Source organism: Scyliorhinus torazame, chromosome 2, assembly GCF_047496885.1.
Source record: "Scyliorhinus torazame isolate Kashiwa2021f chromosome 2, sScyTor2.1, whole genome shotgun sequence".
Classification (NCBI taxonomy): Eukaryota; Metazoa; Chordata; class Chondrichthyes; order Carcharhiniformes; family Scyliorhinidae; genus Scyliorhinus; species Scyliorhinus torazame.
In genome coordinates this window covers 193,904,112-193,919,184 of record NC_092708.1, presented here as the reverse complement: position 1 = coordinate 193,919,184, position 15,073 = coordinate 193,904,112, and the positions used below count along the sequence as shown (strand labels likewise).

Genomic DNA, 15,073 nt, shown 5'->3' with positions numbered 1-15,073 from the left:
AAGCAGGGACAGTGAGTCATCAAAATTACCCAGGTCCAATAACAGTAATGAAAATAATAGCACTGAAATGACAGATCCCACAATTAGTTCCTATCCCAGTTTTGACAGGGAGTAGGTAAGAACAGAATACATACCTCAACTGTAATCTTCCAAAGCGCTCTCAATTTAGGAACCACTCCTTCAGATGGATGTTTTTCTTTGTTGTTTTGCTATTTAAGAAAGGGATGCCAGCAATTACAGACCCGTTGGCCTAACACCTGCTGTCAGAAAATTAATTTGTTTCTGTAATCAAGGGTAAGGCAACCAAACGCCTCATTGCTAAGAAAGAGCCAACATAGATTTGCAGAGAGAACCAGCATGGATTTAGAATCATAGAATTCCTACAGTGCAGAAGGGGGCCATTGGGCCCATCATGTCTGCATCAACTCTCTGAAAGAGCACCCTACCTAAGTCCAATCCCACGCCCTGCGCCAGTACCCCACCTAATCTGCGCATTCTTGGACACTGAGGGGCATATTGGCATGGCCAATCCGCCTAACCTATACATCCTTGGACTGTGGGAAGAAACCAGAGCACCCAGAGGAAACCCACGCAGACACGGGGAGGAAGCGCAAACTCCACACAGACAATCACCCAAGGCTGGAATTGAACTGGAGTCCCCTGCGCCGCGAGGCAGCAGCACCAGCCACCGTGCCATCCATCTCCACAAATCGAACATGATGTACTTTTTGGGTTTTTACACACAGTTAGTGTCAGCTGTGGCCCAGTGAGGTAGCACTCTTGGCTCTGAGCCAGAAGGTTGTGAGTCAAGTCCCACTCCAGGACTTCAAACACAGCAATTGACTTGCCCGTGCAATACTGAGGGAGTGCTACACTGTCGTAGGCATCGTCTTTCAGATGAAACATTAAACCGAGGTTCTGTCAGCCTGTTCAGTTGGACAGAGTATTGTGTGCAGTATTTACAGTATTCGTCGTCTCATTTAAGGAAAGATGTAAATGCATTAGAAGCAGTTCAGAGAAGGTCTACTAAACAAATATCAGGAACGAGTTGGTTATCTTAAGAGGAAAGGTTGGACAGGTTAGGTTTGTATCCACTAGAGTTTAGACGAGTAAGACACAACGTGATCAAAACCTTTAAATTGATAGGGTGGATGTGGAGAGGATCTAGAACTGGGGGGGGTCACTGTTTAAAAATAAGGGGCTGCTGGGCAGCACGGTGGCGCAGTGGTTAGCACTGCTGCCTCACAGCGCCGAGGTCCCAGATTCGATCCCGGCCCTGGGTCACTGTCCGTGTGGAGTTTACACATTCTCCCCATGTTTGCGTGGGTTTCGCAAAAAGAATAAGGGGCTGCTGTTTTAAGATGGAAAGGAAGAGAATTTTGTTCTGAGGGTCGTGAGTCTGGAACTCTCTTACTCAAAAGGCAGTGGAAGCAGAATCTTTGAATATTTTTAAGGCAGAGGGAGATAGATTCTTGATTAACAAGGGAGTGAAAGGTTATCAGGGGTGGTCAGGATTGTGGGGAGGCACGTGGCGCAGTGGTTAGCACTGCGACTACAGCGCTGAGGATCCGAGTTCGAATCACGGCCCTGGGTCACTGTCCGTGTGGAGTTTGCACATTCTCCCCGTGCCTGCGTGGGTTTCACTCCCACAGCCCAAAAATGTGCAGGTTAGGTGGATTGGCCACGCTAAATTGCCCCTCAATTGGAAAACAAATAATTGGGTACTCTAAATTTATTTTTTTTAAACCAGAATGTGGTGTTTGTGAAGGGTCGGTCATGCCCGACCAACCTGATTTGAATTTTCTGAAGAGGTGATTGAAATAGTGGACAGAGAACTACCTGTGCATGGTGTTTTTACGGACTTTGGGGAGGGTGGGGTGTTTGTTAAAGTCCCTTATAAGAGCTGAAACACATGAAATTGAAGGGAAATTATTGAACTGGTTAATAATTTGGCTGAGTGGAAGGAAATTGTTTTTAAAATTTAGAGTACCCAATTCATTTTTTCCAATTAAGGGGCAATTTAGCGTGGCCAATCCACCTACCCTGCACATCATTGGGTTGTGGCGGTGAACCCACGCAAACACGGGGAGAATGTGCAAACTCCACACGGACAGAGACCCAGAGCCGGGATCAAACCTGGGACCTTGGTCCCGTGAGGCAGCAGGGCTAACCACTGCACCACCGTGCTGCCCATATTTAATGAGGGTTATGAAATAATTGATTAAATATTTGAGTATTCAAATCACAAAGTTAACATGTGGGCACAGCAAACAATCAGGAATGATTTATTTGTCTTTATTACCAAGGATTTGAATATGAGTAAGGATGTCTCATTACAATTGTCTTGGGCCTTGGTGAGACTGCACCTGGAGCACTATATACAGTTGTGGTCTCCTTTAAAAAGATTAAATCAACCAAGACTACTTCCGTAAAATTTAGAACATTTATGAGGTAATCTCGTTGAAGCACACAACTTCTTAAGAGGCTTGACAGGTTTGATGCGAGGAGGATTCTCCTCCAGCCCAGAGGGTCTAAACCACGGGTGGCACAGTGGTTAGCACTGCTGCCTCCCAGCGCCAGGGACCCGGGTTTGATTCCAACCTTGGGTGACTGTGGAGTTTGCACATTCTCCCCGTGTCTGTGTGAATTTCCTCCAGGTGCTCCGGTTTCCTCCCACATTCCAAAGATGTGCAGGTTAGGTGGATTGGCCATGCTAAATTGCCCTTTAGTGTCCAAAGGTTAGGTGGGGTTACGGGGATTGGGCCTAGGTCGGGTGCACTTTTGTAGCCTTGGTGCAGAACTAATGGGCCGAATGGCCTCATTCTGCACGTTTGGGATTCCATGAGTCTCAGTCCCTGAATAAGGGGTTGACCATTTCAGTCTCGAGAGATTTAAAGGGTTGTGAATATTTGGAATTGTCAACTACGGAGAGCTGTGGATGCTGAGTTTTTGCGTGTAACCAAATCAGAAATTGGCAGGTTTTTGGACACAATGATCAGAGTTATAAGGGTGAGGCCTTGTTGATGTTCAGGTAGAAGATATTCAACTTATGATCTTATCAAAGTTGAAGCAGACCTGCTCCCATGTTCCACTTAAATAGCATGGTTAGACTTGGGCTTTGTTTAGAACTTCCGAGGGTCAAGATGTACACCTCTTTTCAGAAAATGAAATAAATCTAAGTGGCAGTGAATAAGTCAAATCCATTGTAATGTTTTCTTCACAGGAACTCCTAAGCAGCATTATGGCCTTTACTCAATAATGCCAGGTTATTGTCCACGAATGACATGCTGCACTTTTAACAATGGAGGAAAAATTATGTTCCATTTTGTGTTTTATTACTTTTGCCAAAATTTTGGTATACATATAAATTTTACAACATTTTCGTAACCCTAGTTCATCATATGCAGCAGAGAGAAAGGGAGCAATTTGCATTAGATTTTTACCATGTTAAATGTCACCTGGAATAATCAAGTATTGGCATTAATGAGGGAGGAAAGCTTTACGATCGTGGTTAAGTATAATGTGAAAAATATATTGGCGCAATTTGCTTGTGATTTAGAGCTTTCTGTACATAGAAAGCTAGTCATTAAATAAGTGAGAGTCGTTAATGCTCACTTTTTAGTAAGAATGAGATAGGTCTTCAATCCTAAAAATGTTAACTTATAAAATTATCTTGGCTTATTTTTGTAATTTTACTTTGCGTTAAAAGGTTGTCAAAAGAAAATGAGGAAGTAACTTTTTATAAATCACTAAACTTTATCGTGTTCAGATTAATATGATGTAGAGTGATAGGCTTCGGAACTTTGCAGAGCTGCTGCCATTAGGAACCTATTCATTTCTAACTTCCAACCCAACCAATCCCAGTTAATTTCTTTTATCGCTCCTCTTGAAAATGATATTGAGCTGTTTTGAGTTTCAGAAGTCACTTTAGCTGGTATTTAACTTCATCTGAACTGAATGTAACCTGTACCTTGTGACTGCAAGCTTGCCACCTTCCAGCAATCATCTTGAAATAATGAGGGGCAGCAAGGTGGCGCAGTGGTTAGCACTGGAACTGCGGCGCTGAGGACCCGGGTTCGAATCCCAGCCCTGGGTCACTGTCCGTGTGGAGTTTGCACATTCTCCCCGTGTCTGCGTGGGTTTCACCCCCACAACCCAAAGATGTGCAGGTTAGGTGGATTGGCCATATCTTTTTATTAAAACAGTAAAAAATATATACAAGGCCAAACAATACAAACATTTTGTGTTGGAGAAACAGGGTAGCCTCTCCTCAGTACCAATGTACGGGGAGGGGCGGTGGATACTCTGATTATTAAAACAGTTCACAACACGTTTCTACAAAAAGCAAATGGTACAAGCACTAAACTTTGCACTGGAGAGACCAGATACCCTCACCTCTGCATCAACGGAAGGGAAAGGAAGGGGGGTGGTGGCCCTTTAATTGGAAAAAAATAATAATAATTGGATACTCTAAATTTATATATTTAAAAAAAAAGAAATAATGAACCAGGTTTTTCTGGAAAAATAATGATGGCTTTAATGGCTTTTGCTGTTGTTAATGGAAAATTTGTCCAGCAGTTTGTGGCAAGAAAGAATTCCCTGTGAGCTGGGCATTTTATGGTGATCTGCTGTTAGCCTCGCAAAAACAGCAGTTTGCAATCAATCTCCCTGTGAGCTTCGACAAATTGTTCCACTTGTACATTAATTATCAATTAAAGTTGCCATTGAAAGTTAGGGCTGATACTTCACAGTGGAAGTGCCTTTTTCATGATTAGATTTACTGGAATGCCTCTCTGTCCCCAGCCCAGAAAGAAAGTATTTTTCTAGAGTTTCATTCCTACAGCAAGTTTTCTTTTTGCAAATTTAAGTTTACATATTTTCCTTTTTCCGTGCTGTCTCAATACCTGTCATCTCTGTAAATCTGCTCTCCCCCCCCCCCCCCCCCCCCCCCGCGCCTTTGTTTCTCTTTCCATATCTGTTTTGACTCTAATTTACCCCATTTCCTCCTTCATTGTTCCGCTGTCTCTTTCTCAATTTAAATCACCTTGGTTAAAGAGATAAACTGTCAGTCTCATTGTACACTCAAGTCCCAGATGCCCTGCCTTTGCAATGCTTTCATCAGTTTGCATTTGCAGCAATTTGTGATGCTAATGTTTTTTGAGCTGAAGTGTAAAATCAAAGTCTGTCTAACAGGCACACCTTGAGATGTGGAATTTTGGCAGATTCAGGGTAATTTAAGCAAGGATCACTCCTCTCTCTTGTTCTTTACCATTTCTCCCTGTTGTGGAGGTATTAGAGCTAATCATTATTGTGCTCCCATTTCTGTCTGAGCTGGGATAAAGTGGTTCAGCACAAACCAGGTATAGAATTTCACAATTCCCTGGTTACCGCTCAGTACCATATCACCTAGTCTGCAACGATCGAGCTCTTTCTGAGGGAGTGAGAACCATTTTTTATTTCTCAGTTAACAACTGCAACCAGAAGTTAATAGAGAAACTTGTGTGGCCCACACTTCAAATTTGAGGAGTCCTTCTCAGTTTCTTCAGATCGGTTGGACTACCTGGCCTGCGATCCAGCTGGTGTGACGTACCTCTTTGCAGTTCTTCTCTGCAATGAGAAGTGTTTATTGGAGTGGTAACAGGGGCATAGATGTTGTGAGGGGCCTACTTTTGACAACATTGAAGAGTTATATCTTCAATGAATGGCTGCTTTATTCATGCTCCGCTGTGGTATTTTAATAGGAACGATTTGCACATTTGATGCGATTGAACCAGCTATGTTCAAGGAAAAGAGATGTGCAATTCTTCTTGAAAATCTTGCAGTTAAAATATCCTCAGATAGTTGTCTCAAATCATTTTCTGCTTCTGTTATTAAAAATAGATCAGGGGGCGGCATGGTGCGCAGTGGTTAGCACTATCCCATGACGCCGAGGGGGTTCGATCCTGGCCCCAGGGCACTGTCCGTGTGGAGTTTGCACATTCTCCCTGTGTCTGGGTGGGTGTCACCCCTACAACCCAAAGATGTCCAGAGTAAGTGGGATTGGCCACGCTAAATTGCCCCGTAGTACTTTAAATTTAAAGGAAGAATAGATCAGATTCCAAGCTTCTGTTGTGATGAACTAAGGCAAGATATTCTGAGACCACACTGCAACCTTCAGTTCGTCCTTTGGCTCCTCTGCTGCTGTGTTGCAAGGGTTTACTAACAGAGTGTTTGCAGTCTGTTCAGAATAGTGCAATTAGCTTAATTTGGGTACGCTGAGGGGGAATTCAGAATGTCTAATGTCCCTAACAAGCATGTCTTTCGGAACTTGTGGGAGGAAACCCACGCAGACACAGGGAGAACGTGCAGACTCCGCACAAACAGTGATCCGAGATGAGAATCGGACCTGGGACCCTGGCACTGTGAAGCAACAGTGTTAACCACTGTGCTACTGTGAATGGGTGCTTGGTATGCAGGTGAATTTCTGAGACTTGGTTTGCTCAAAAATAAGTTGAGTAATCAAGTATTGATTTCTGCTCAATATTTTGAGATTCAGCTATTTTCATTTGATCTGATTCCCAATGCAATGCAGAAAATAAAAAGAGCACCACTGTGATTCTGATAAACTCATTGGTCATGGTATTTGTCATCCTTTGTTGTTGGCCAATGCCACAGTAATCTCACAATCTTCAAGTGGGAAATGCAATCTTTCTTAATCTTGGCTGCTACAACCTGACTTGGCTATTGAGGGATCAGCTACATTGCTGAACATGTTCATCCCTTGCTTTGTAACTAAGTTCTATTCTAATTTATGATGCAGCTCTTATAAATTTCCTTGGGTCTTTCCAGAAAGATTCTCTTGGAAAACACCCCGCATTTTGATTCAGTTTATGAGAGATAGGATAAGCTCCTTTCAATTTGCCTTCCTCTGCATCTCCCCCCTGCCCGTGCACTCTCCTCAGCCCCCACCACTCTTTTCCCCACTCTGCCTATCCAGGTCGAAGCTATATTTTGGTAACTCCATGCAGTAATGGAGTTGAAATTTAAAACTCCGAATAGGGGTTTGATTTACATGGTGCATTCGCCCCAGCACATGGCAACAAGTTAGACTTCCTTTAAGGTGCTGGTTTAAGTTGCAGTGATTGTCTATTATACGTTTGTTATTGTTTGCTGATCTTTCTGTCTCCACAGATTTGCACACAGAAGCGGTCCAAGCAGCTCTGGCCAAATATAAAGAGAGAAAAATGCCGATGCCATCGAAGAGGCGCTCTGTGCTTGTCCATTCATCAGTAGATGCATATACTCCACCAGGTACACAGTTCTTGCTACCACCTACATATTAATTCTATTTTTATCAAACTGTAAATTTGTTCATGGTGTCTTAATTTGGCTGAGACATAACATTGCTGCTTGAGATAGTAGACTTCAGATAGTGATTTTTATTGTTTTAAAGAATTCCTTCTCTTTTTAAAAAAAAAAATTAAATTTAGAGTACTCAATCATTTTTTGTTCAATTAAGGGGCAATTTAGCATGGCCAATCCACCCACCTTGCACATTTTTTACTTTGGGTTGTGGGGGCGAAACCCATGCAAACACTGGGAGAATGTGCAAACTCCACAAGGACAGTGACCCAGAGCTGGGATCGAACCTGGGACCACGGCGCCGTGAGGCAGCAGGGCTAACCCACTGCGCCACCATGCTGCCCTTCCTTCTCTCTTCTGTCCCTCCTTCACAAAATAATTAGGTGAATAGCGTCTACAGTCATTATTTTAAGGGAGGGGGAGTTTCAGAAAGAGATGAAAATGATTAATGAAATAAATTTGGAAATATGGACTGGAGCTGTTAAATGGGCATGATAGGCATGATATTTTATTGAATTTACTTCAGACGTTTGCATGCTGAGTTGCATTGGCAGAGGCTGACACTGTCTTACCCAGCTAATTAGTAGTTTGTCACAAAGAAAAATATTGTCAAGGAACAAAAATATTTCAAAGTGACTTGACTAAATTTTGGAACAGAAAATTAGACCCCTATCTATTTTTGCAGTTCCATGCTCAAGCAGTGCATCATTCAAACAATGACTACAAATTGGTCTGCCGCCAGTGATGCTTGTGAACTGCAACTTAATGGCATACCTGATTGACAAACTGTCCCTCAGGTGCGCGTGTTTGTGGAGGGGGAGAGAGGTGTGTGCATTTGTGGAGGGGGAGAGAGGTGTGTGTGTTTGTGGAGAGGTAGAGAGATGTGTGTGTTTGTGGAGGGGGAGAGAGAGGTGTGTTTGTGGAGGGTGAGAGAGATGTGTGTGTTTGTGGAGGGGGAGAGAGATGTGTGTGTTTGTGGAGGGGAGACAGAGGTGTGTTTGTGGAGGGGGAGAGAGGTGTGTGTTTGTGGAGGGGGAGAGAGGTGTGTGTGTTTGTGGAGAGGTAGAGAGATGTGTGTGTTTGTGGAGGGGGAGAGAGGTGTGTGTTTGTGGAGGGTGAGAGAGATGTGTGTGTTTGTGGAGGGGGAGAGAGGTGTGTGTGTTTGTGGAGGGGAGACAGAGGTGTGTTTGTGGAGGGGGAGAGAGGTGTGTGTTTGTGGAGGGGGAGAGAGGTGTGTGTTTGTGGAGGGGGAGAGAGGTGTGTGTTTGTGGAGGGGGAGAGAGGTGTGTGTTTGTGGAGGGGGAGAGAGGTGTGTGTTTGTGGAGGGGGAGAGAGGTGTGTGTTTGTGGAGGGGGAGAGAGGTGTGTGTTTGTGGAGGGGGAGAGAGGTGTGTGTTTGTGGAGGGGGAGAGAGGTGTGTGTTTGTGGAGGGGGAGAGAGGTGTGTGTTTGTGGAGGGGGAGAGAGGTGTGTGTTTGTGGAGGGGGAGAGAGGTGTGTGTTTGTGGAGGGGGAGAGAGGTGTGTGTTTGTGGAGGGGGAGAGAGGTGTGTGTTTGTGGAGGGGGAGAGAGGTGTGTGTTTGTGGAGGGGGAGAGAGGTGTGTGTTTGTGGAGGGGGAGAGAGGTGTGTGTTTGTGGAGGGGGAGAGAGGTGTGTGTTTGTGGAGGGGGAGAGAGGTGTGTGTTTGTGGAGGGGGAGAGAGGTGTGTGTTTGTGGAGGGGGAGAGAGGTGTTTGAGGAGAGCGATGTGTGTGTTTGTGGAGGGGGAGAGAGGTGTTTGTGGAGGGGGAGAGAGGTGTTTGTGGAGGGGGAGAGAGGTGTTTGTGGAGGGGGAGAGAGGTGTTTGTGGAGGGGGAGAGAGGTGTTTGTGGAGGGGGAGAGAGGTGTTTGTGGAGGGAGAGAGGTGTGTGTTTGTGGAGGGGGAGAGAGGTGTTTGTGGAGGGGAGAGATGTGTGTGTTTATGGAGGGGGAGAGAGGTGATTGTGGAGGGGGGGAGAGGTGTGTGTGTTTGTGGCGAGGGAGAGAGGTGTGTGTTTGTGGAGGGGGAGAGAGGTGTTTGTGGAGGGGGAGAGAGGTGTTTGTGGAGGGGGAGAGAGGTGTTTGTGGACGGGGAGAGAGGTGTTTGTGGAGTGGAGAGAGGTGTGTGTTTGTGGAGGGGAGAGAAAGGTCTGTGTGTTTGTGGAGGGGGAAGAGAGGTGTGGGTGTGGGGAGGGGCTTGCATGTGGATGTGGAGAGGGGCTTGCATGTGGGTGTGGGGAGGGTCTTGCATGTGGGTGTGGGGAGGGGCTTGCATGTGGGTGTGAGGAGAAGGTTGCATGAGGGTGTGATGTGGAGGTTGCATGTGTGTGTGGGGAGTGGGTTGCATGTGGGTTGTGTGTGTGGGGAGGGGGAGGTGTTTGTGGGGAGGGGGAGGTGTGTGTGGGGAGGGGGAGGTGTGTGTGGGGAGGGGGAGGTGTGTGTGGGGAGGGGGAGGTGTGTGTGGGGGAGGGGGTATGGGTGTGGGGTGTGGGGAGGGTTATTTGTATGCGTGGGGGAGGGGTGTGTGTGGGGGAGGGGTGTGTGTGGGGGAGGGGTGTGTGTGGGGGAGGGGTGTGTGTGGGGGAGGGGTGTGTGTGTGTGGGGAGGGGTGTGTGTGTGGGGGAGGGGTGTGTGGGGGAGGGGTGTGTGTGGGGGGGGGGTGTGTGTGTGGGGGAGGGGGGGTGTGTGGGGGGAGGGGTGTGTGTGGGGAGGGGTGTGTGTGTGGGGAGGGGTGTGTGTGGGGGGGAGGGGTGTGTGTGGGGGGAGGGGTGTGTGTGGGGGGGAGGGGTGTGTGTGGGGGGGAGGGGTGTGTGTGGGGGGGAGGGGTGTGTGTGGGGGGGAGGGGTGTGTGTATGTGGGGGAGGGGTGTGTGTGTGGGGGAGGTGTGTGTGTGTGGGGGGAGGGGTGTGTGTGTGGGGGAGGGTGTGTGTGTGGGTGTGTGTGTGTGGGGAGGAGGGTGTGCGTGTGTGGGGGAGGGGTGTGTATGTGGGGGAGGGGTGTGTATGTGGGGGAGGGGTGTGTATGTGGGGGAGGGGTGTGTGTGGGGGGGAGGGGTGTGTGTGGGGGGAGCGGTGTGTGTGGGGGGGGAGGGGTCTGGGGGGAGGGAGGGGTGTGTGTGTGTGGGGAGGGTTATTTGTATGCGTGGGGGGAGGGGTGTGTGGGGGGGAGGGGTGTGGGGGAGGGTGGGGTGTGGGGGAGGGTGTGTGTGGGGGGAGGGAGTGTGTGTTACCCATCTTTGTTTTCTATCCAGTAATATCCTTATTTAAACAATTGGTCGTTCTCAGTCTCAAATTCCAATTGACTCCAACTGAGCTGTTCTTTGTTCGTGATTTTCATTATTCTTTGGGGAAGAAAATGGTTACTGACTTCACTCCTATTTCGTTTTGAAGTTGATCCCCTTTTTCTAGATTTCTCAACCATAAGAAATAGTTTCTCTCTGCCTATTGTTTTGAACCCCATAATCATTGTAAACTCTTGATTTGATCATTTCTCAGTCTTCTAAGCTCAAGGACATGCAACGCAAGTTTAGGCAACGTGTCCCAATGATTTAAATCCTGGTATCATTCTGGTGATTGTGAGCATTTCCCGAGCCCAGGGCAGTACATGCTTCCCATGGTGTGGTGCTCAACACTGAATGCAGTACTGCAGATGAAGCCTGATTATAGATTTTATATCTAAAGCATCATAGGGTGGCACATTGGTTAGCCCTGCTGCCTACGGCGCTGAGGACCCAGATTCCATCCCGGCCCACTATCTGTATGGAGTTTGTACATTCTCCCTGTGTCTGCATGGGTTTCAGTCCCACAACCCAAAGATGTGCAGGGTAGGTGGATTGTCCATGCTTAATTGCCCCTTAATTGGGAAAAAAAAATAATTGGGTACTCTAAATTTATTTTTAAAAGAGCAAAAAATAACTAAAGCACCATGTCCTCAGTGTTGTACCCAACTCCCGTACGATAAAGGACAACATTGATCACTTAGTGTTTTTGTTTTTTGATCACTTGTGAACTGTGAACGATCTTTAGTGATTTGTGCACTCGGACATCTAAATCCCTTTATCCCATTGAACTAGCCCTGTTTGCATCCAAAATGAATGATAGTCTTGAAATTAAGCCCTCTTGGCCAAACATAGAGCCAGCTACAAATTCACTAATGTGGGTTTGGAGACATGTTGGTTGGACCAGGTAAGGGTTGCAGGACCTGAGTGAACCATTTGAATTTTTATGACTACTGTGCAGTTTTCACACTCATTTTCTTTTGGCGCGAGCACAAAGATTACAGATACACTCAATTCATTATGGTACACCTGAATGAGATTACCAGTCTTAAGCCAAATGTTCTCGATCATATTTATATTTTAAAAAATTAAATTACATTGTTTTTTGAGTATCCAATTCTTTTTTTCCCAATTAAGGGGTAATTTAGCATGGCCAATTCACCTACCCTGCACATCGTTGGGTTGTGGGGTGAGACCCACACAGACACGGGGGAGAATGTGCAAATTCCACACAGACAGTGACCCGGGGCCGGGATCAAACCCGGGTCCTCAGCATTGTGAGGCAGCACGGTGGCGCAGTGGATTAGCACGGTGGCCTCACGGCGCCAATGTCCCAGGTTCAATCCCAGCTCTGGGTCACTGTCCGTGTGGAGTTTGCACATTCTCCCCGTGTTTGGGTGGGTTTCGTCCCCACAACCCAAAAATGTGCAGGGTAGGTGGATTGGCCACGCTAAATTGCCCCTTAATTGGAAAAAATGAATTGGGTACTCTGAATTTAAAAAAGAAAAAAAAAAAAGCACTGTGAGGCAGCAGTGCTAACCACTGCGCCACTGTGCTGCCCATGTTCTCGATCATAAATGATTTTTTTTTTCAGTGGGCCTGTGCTGCTATTGAGGGGGCCCACGTCACACTTGTAAAAGGCAAAGACTTTATTTGCTGCAACCTCTGCAGCTTTTGAACCCAGGTTCCAGTGTTGAAGCAACAAAACTGGGACCATGCTTGTCCTTTCTGTTTAAAGTTTAAAAATATGAATTATTCTCCGAACTTAACAGCCGTATTTGCGATGCATTGTTGCGTTTCGTAGACACGTGATTGCAATGGCGTGTCATTACGGACAGAAATTATGTGATCGTGCATTTTTTTTTATGGAGTGCCCAATTTTTTTTTCCCCAATTAAGGGGCAGTTTAGCGTGGCCGATTCACCTACCCTGCACATCTTTTTGGGTTGTGGGGGTGAGACCCATGTAGACACGAGAATGTGCAAAACTCCATATGGACAGTGACCCAGGACCTGGATCGAACCCCGTTCCTCGGCGCCTTGAGGCAGCAGTGCTAACCACTGCGCCACCGTGCTGTCCCTATGTGTTTTGTTTTAAGGTTAAGACTAATCTAATGGTGATCTCATGCCTTGAGGAATGCATTGTAGATGCTGTTTTGTATTTTATATAATTTGATTTTAGGGATCTCTGACTCTGCTTGATTGTTTTATCTGCGATTTAATACTTTCAGAAACTTTTCCTGTTGTTTGTGAAGTCAGGCAGCCACCTAATATGCTAGAAGCACGTATGTCACTCACATTTCCAACAACCAAGTAGGCCACATATCAGAGAACGAGGCAGGTTGACACAGTCAGACCCGAACTCCAGAACCAAGCTTAGCTGTTACATAATTCGGTCAGTATTGGATTAGGGAATAACCATATCTCTGGGAATGCTGGGGACGTTGGAAGAAATAGTCTTTTCCTTCCTGCTGTACAACCTCACGGTCTAAATTTCAGCCTCGAACCAATACTGTACTGAAACAAACTTACAGGACAGCATCATATATCCCAACAAGTACTGTCATGCCACAACCAGATAGGTAAGTGCATTTGGAAAAAAAAAACAAGCATTTAAAAAAAAATGAACAAGATATCAGCTGTACTCGACATGCAATGAAATGTTTCAGTGACTGATGTTTTGTGGAAAATAAATAACACCCTTTGCGGGCGAGATAGATGGGTAGCACCACTTAATTTAGTTTCCATACCCCCTCATCCTCTGCATGTGGGCATATATTGATAAATTATGTCATCTTAAAAAGTAAGAGTGAAATAACATTGTGATAATTCTTTGTGCAATAACACCTTTAGGGAATAATATTGCTGCACCATCTCAGGAGGTGTAATAAAGTAATTGTGTTTGCAGTTTGAATTGAATAGTGAAGGAATTAGGCCTTGCAGATATGGTCGCGGAAATGTCTAGAGTTTGCGCCATGCAGTGATTTTATTATAATCATAGATCTCTATAATGTTAAATCAACACATATTTCAATAGTAGGTGTGCACAGAATTAATGTAAGCAAATGGGAGCACAGCACGGGTAAATATTAAATCTCTCTATTGTATGAAATTAGTGAAGAATTACACAGATGAAGAGAGTTTAACAAATATCTGTTCAGGAAACTGGGGGAACAAAACTTTGAATAGAACAGCAAAAAAGAGAAGAAATGAGAGCATAAGGCAGTGTTACAAATCTCAAGATTCAGTGTTTCCAGTTTCTAAACGTGGTTTCAGAATAATGTGAAAGCCATCTCCATGAAATAATTCTCATTACTCTCAAAAGACTGGCAATGGAGAAGATGAGGTATTAACGGAGGGAGAAGTTGTATTCCTTGTGAGATTTTGTATAATCCACCCAGCCTTAAAATTTGTGCTCATATTAATATTTATGTCCAGTTTATTTTATCGTTTTTATGTTGCTTGTGTAATGTGTAATATGAAGAGTTCATAATGAGGATCTGTGGACTAAAAATTGTGTTCTTGTCAGGAGTTACTCAGCCAGGCTATTTGTGGGATGCAAATTGTGTCCTGCATATCCTCTGTGCTGCACGTGTGAAATGCTCCCTGTGAGGCTGTGTTACTGAGTTTAATAGAGTAGAGACTACACTGTCCTAACATTAGTATTATATTGAATGCAGACACATCTTCAGCATCGGAAGATGAGGGCTCACTCCGTCGCCAGGGCCGGATCACGTCCACTCCAAACCAGGGCCATTTGAACGTAGAGCACTGGCTTAACAAGGTTATCCAGAGCTCCTCCACCTCATCTTCTGCATCGTCCACCTCATCACATGTAGGAGGGAAACCTACTGCTTCACTAGCTGACCTCATGGCGCATACCCATTTAGGTCAGTAAACCTTTTATTTAATTTTACTTCCTCTACAGTATTATGAGAAACAAACAGTAACTATTGTCTAAATTAATGTTGTCAGCAGCAACTGAGTAGTGCCGAGTCAGGTTGAGAAGATTTGATTAGAGAAATGTCAGGGTTATTGATCTACTGTTATATGCCTCAAATAAATAATGCCTAGTGTAGTTCAAAGTTGCTCACACTAAATGGTTCGATGCCGCGACAGCATACTGTAAAAGAAACAGCACTTTGATTACAATGTTCTTTTTACAACTTCAGGATGCCTTCTAGCATCTTGCAGCCAATGGATCACTTTTAAATATCACACAAAACAGCCATTTTATGCGCAGAGCGAGCTCACAAACAGTGCGATAAATGACCCGCTGATCTGTTCTTGGTGGTAATGGTGTTTGAGAGATAAATATTGGTCAGGAGAGCTCCATTGCTTTTCACTTTGTGCCAGAGGATCTTTTACATGCGCCTACCTGAGAGGGCAGACAGGTTCCCTTTTCAACTTGTCATCTGAAAGATTTTTTTTAATGCTCCTCAC

General features: G+C 45.4%; 1 protein-coding gene across 5 annotated transcripts in view; it reads left to right on the top strand.

Moving 5' to 3' along the window:
* The window catches only part of LOC140394759 (disco-interacting protein 2 homolog A-like), a 372,914-nt gene that overhangs the window by 213,181 nt on the left and 144,660 nt on the right, over positions 1-15,073 (top strand). For 4 of the 5 annotated variants that reach the window (XM_072481977.1, XM_072481975.1, XM_072481985.1 and 1 more), the window contains 2 exons: positions 7,171-7,290; positions 14,311-14,520. The exons of the other annotated variant lie outside the window; for it this stretch is intronic. In XM_072481977.1, coding sequence (XP_072338078.1) covers positions 7,171-7,290; positions 14,311-14,520 — 330 coding nt within the window. The remainder of the gene's footprint in view (positions 1-7,170; positions 7,291-14,310; positions 14,521-15,073) is intronic. 5 annotated transcript variants of the gene reach the window in all.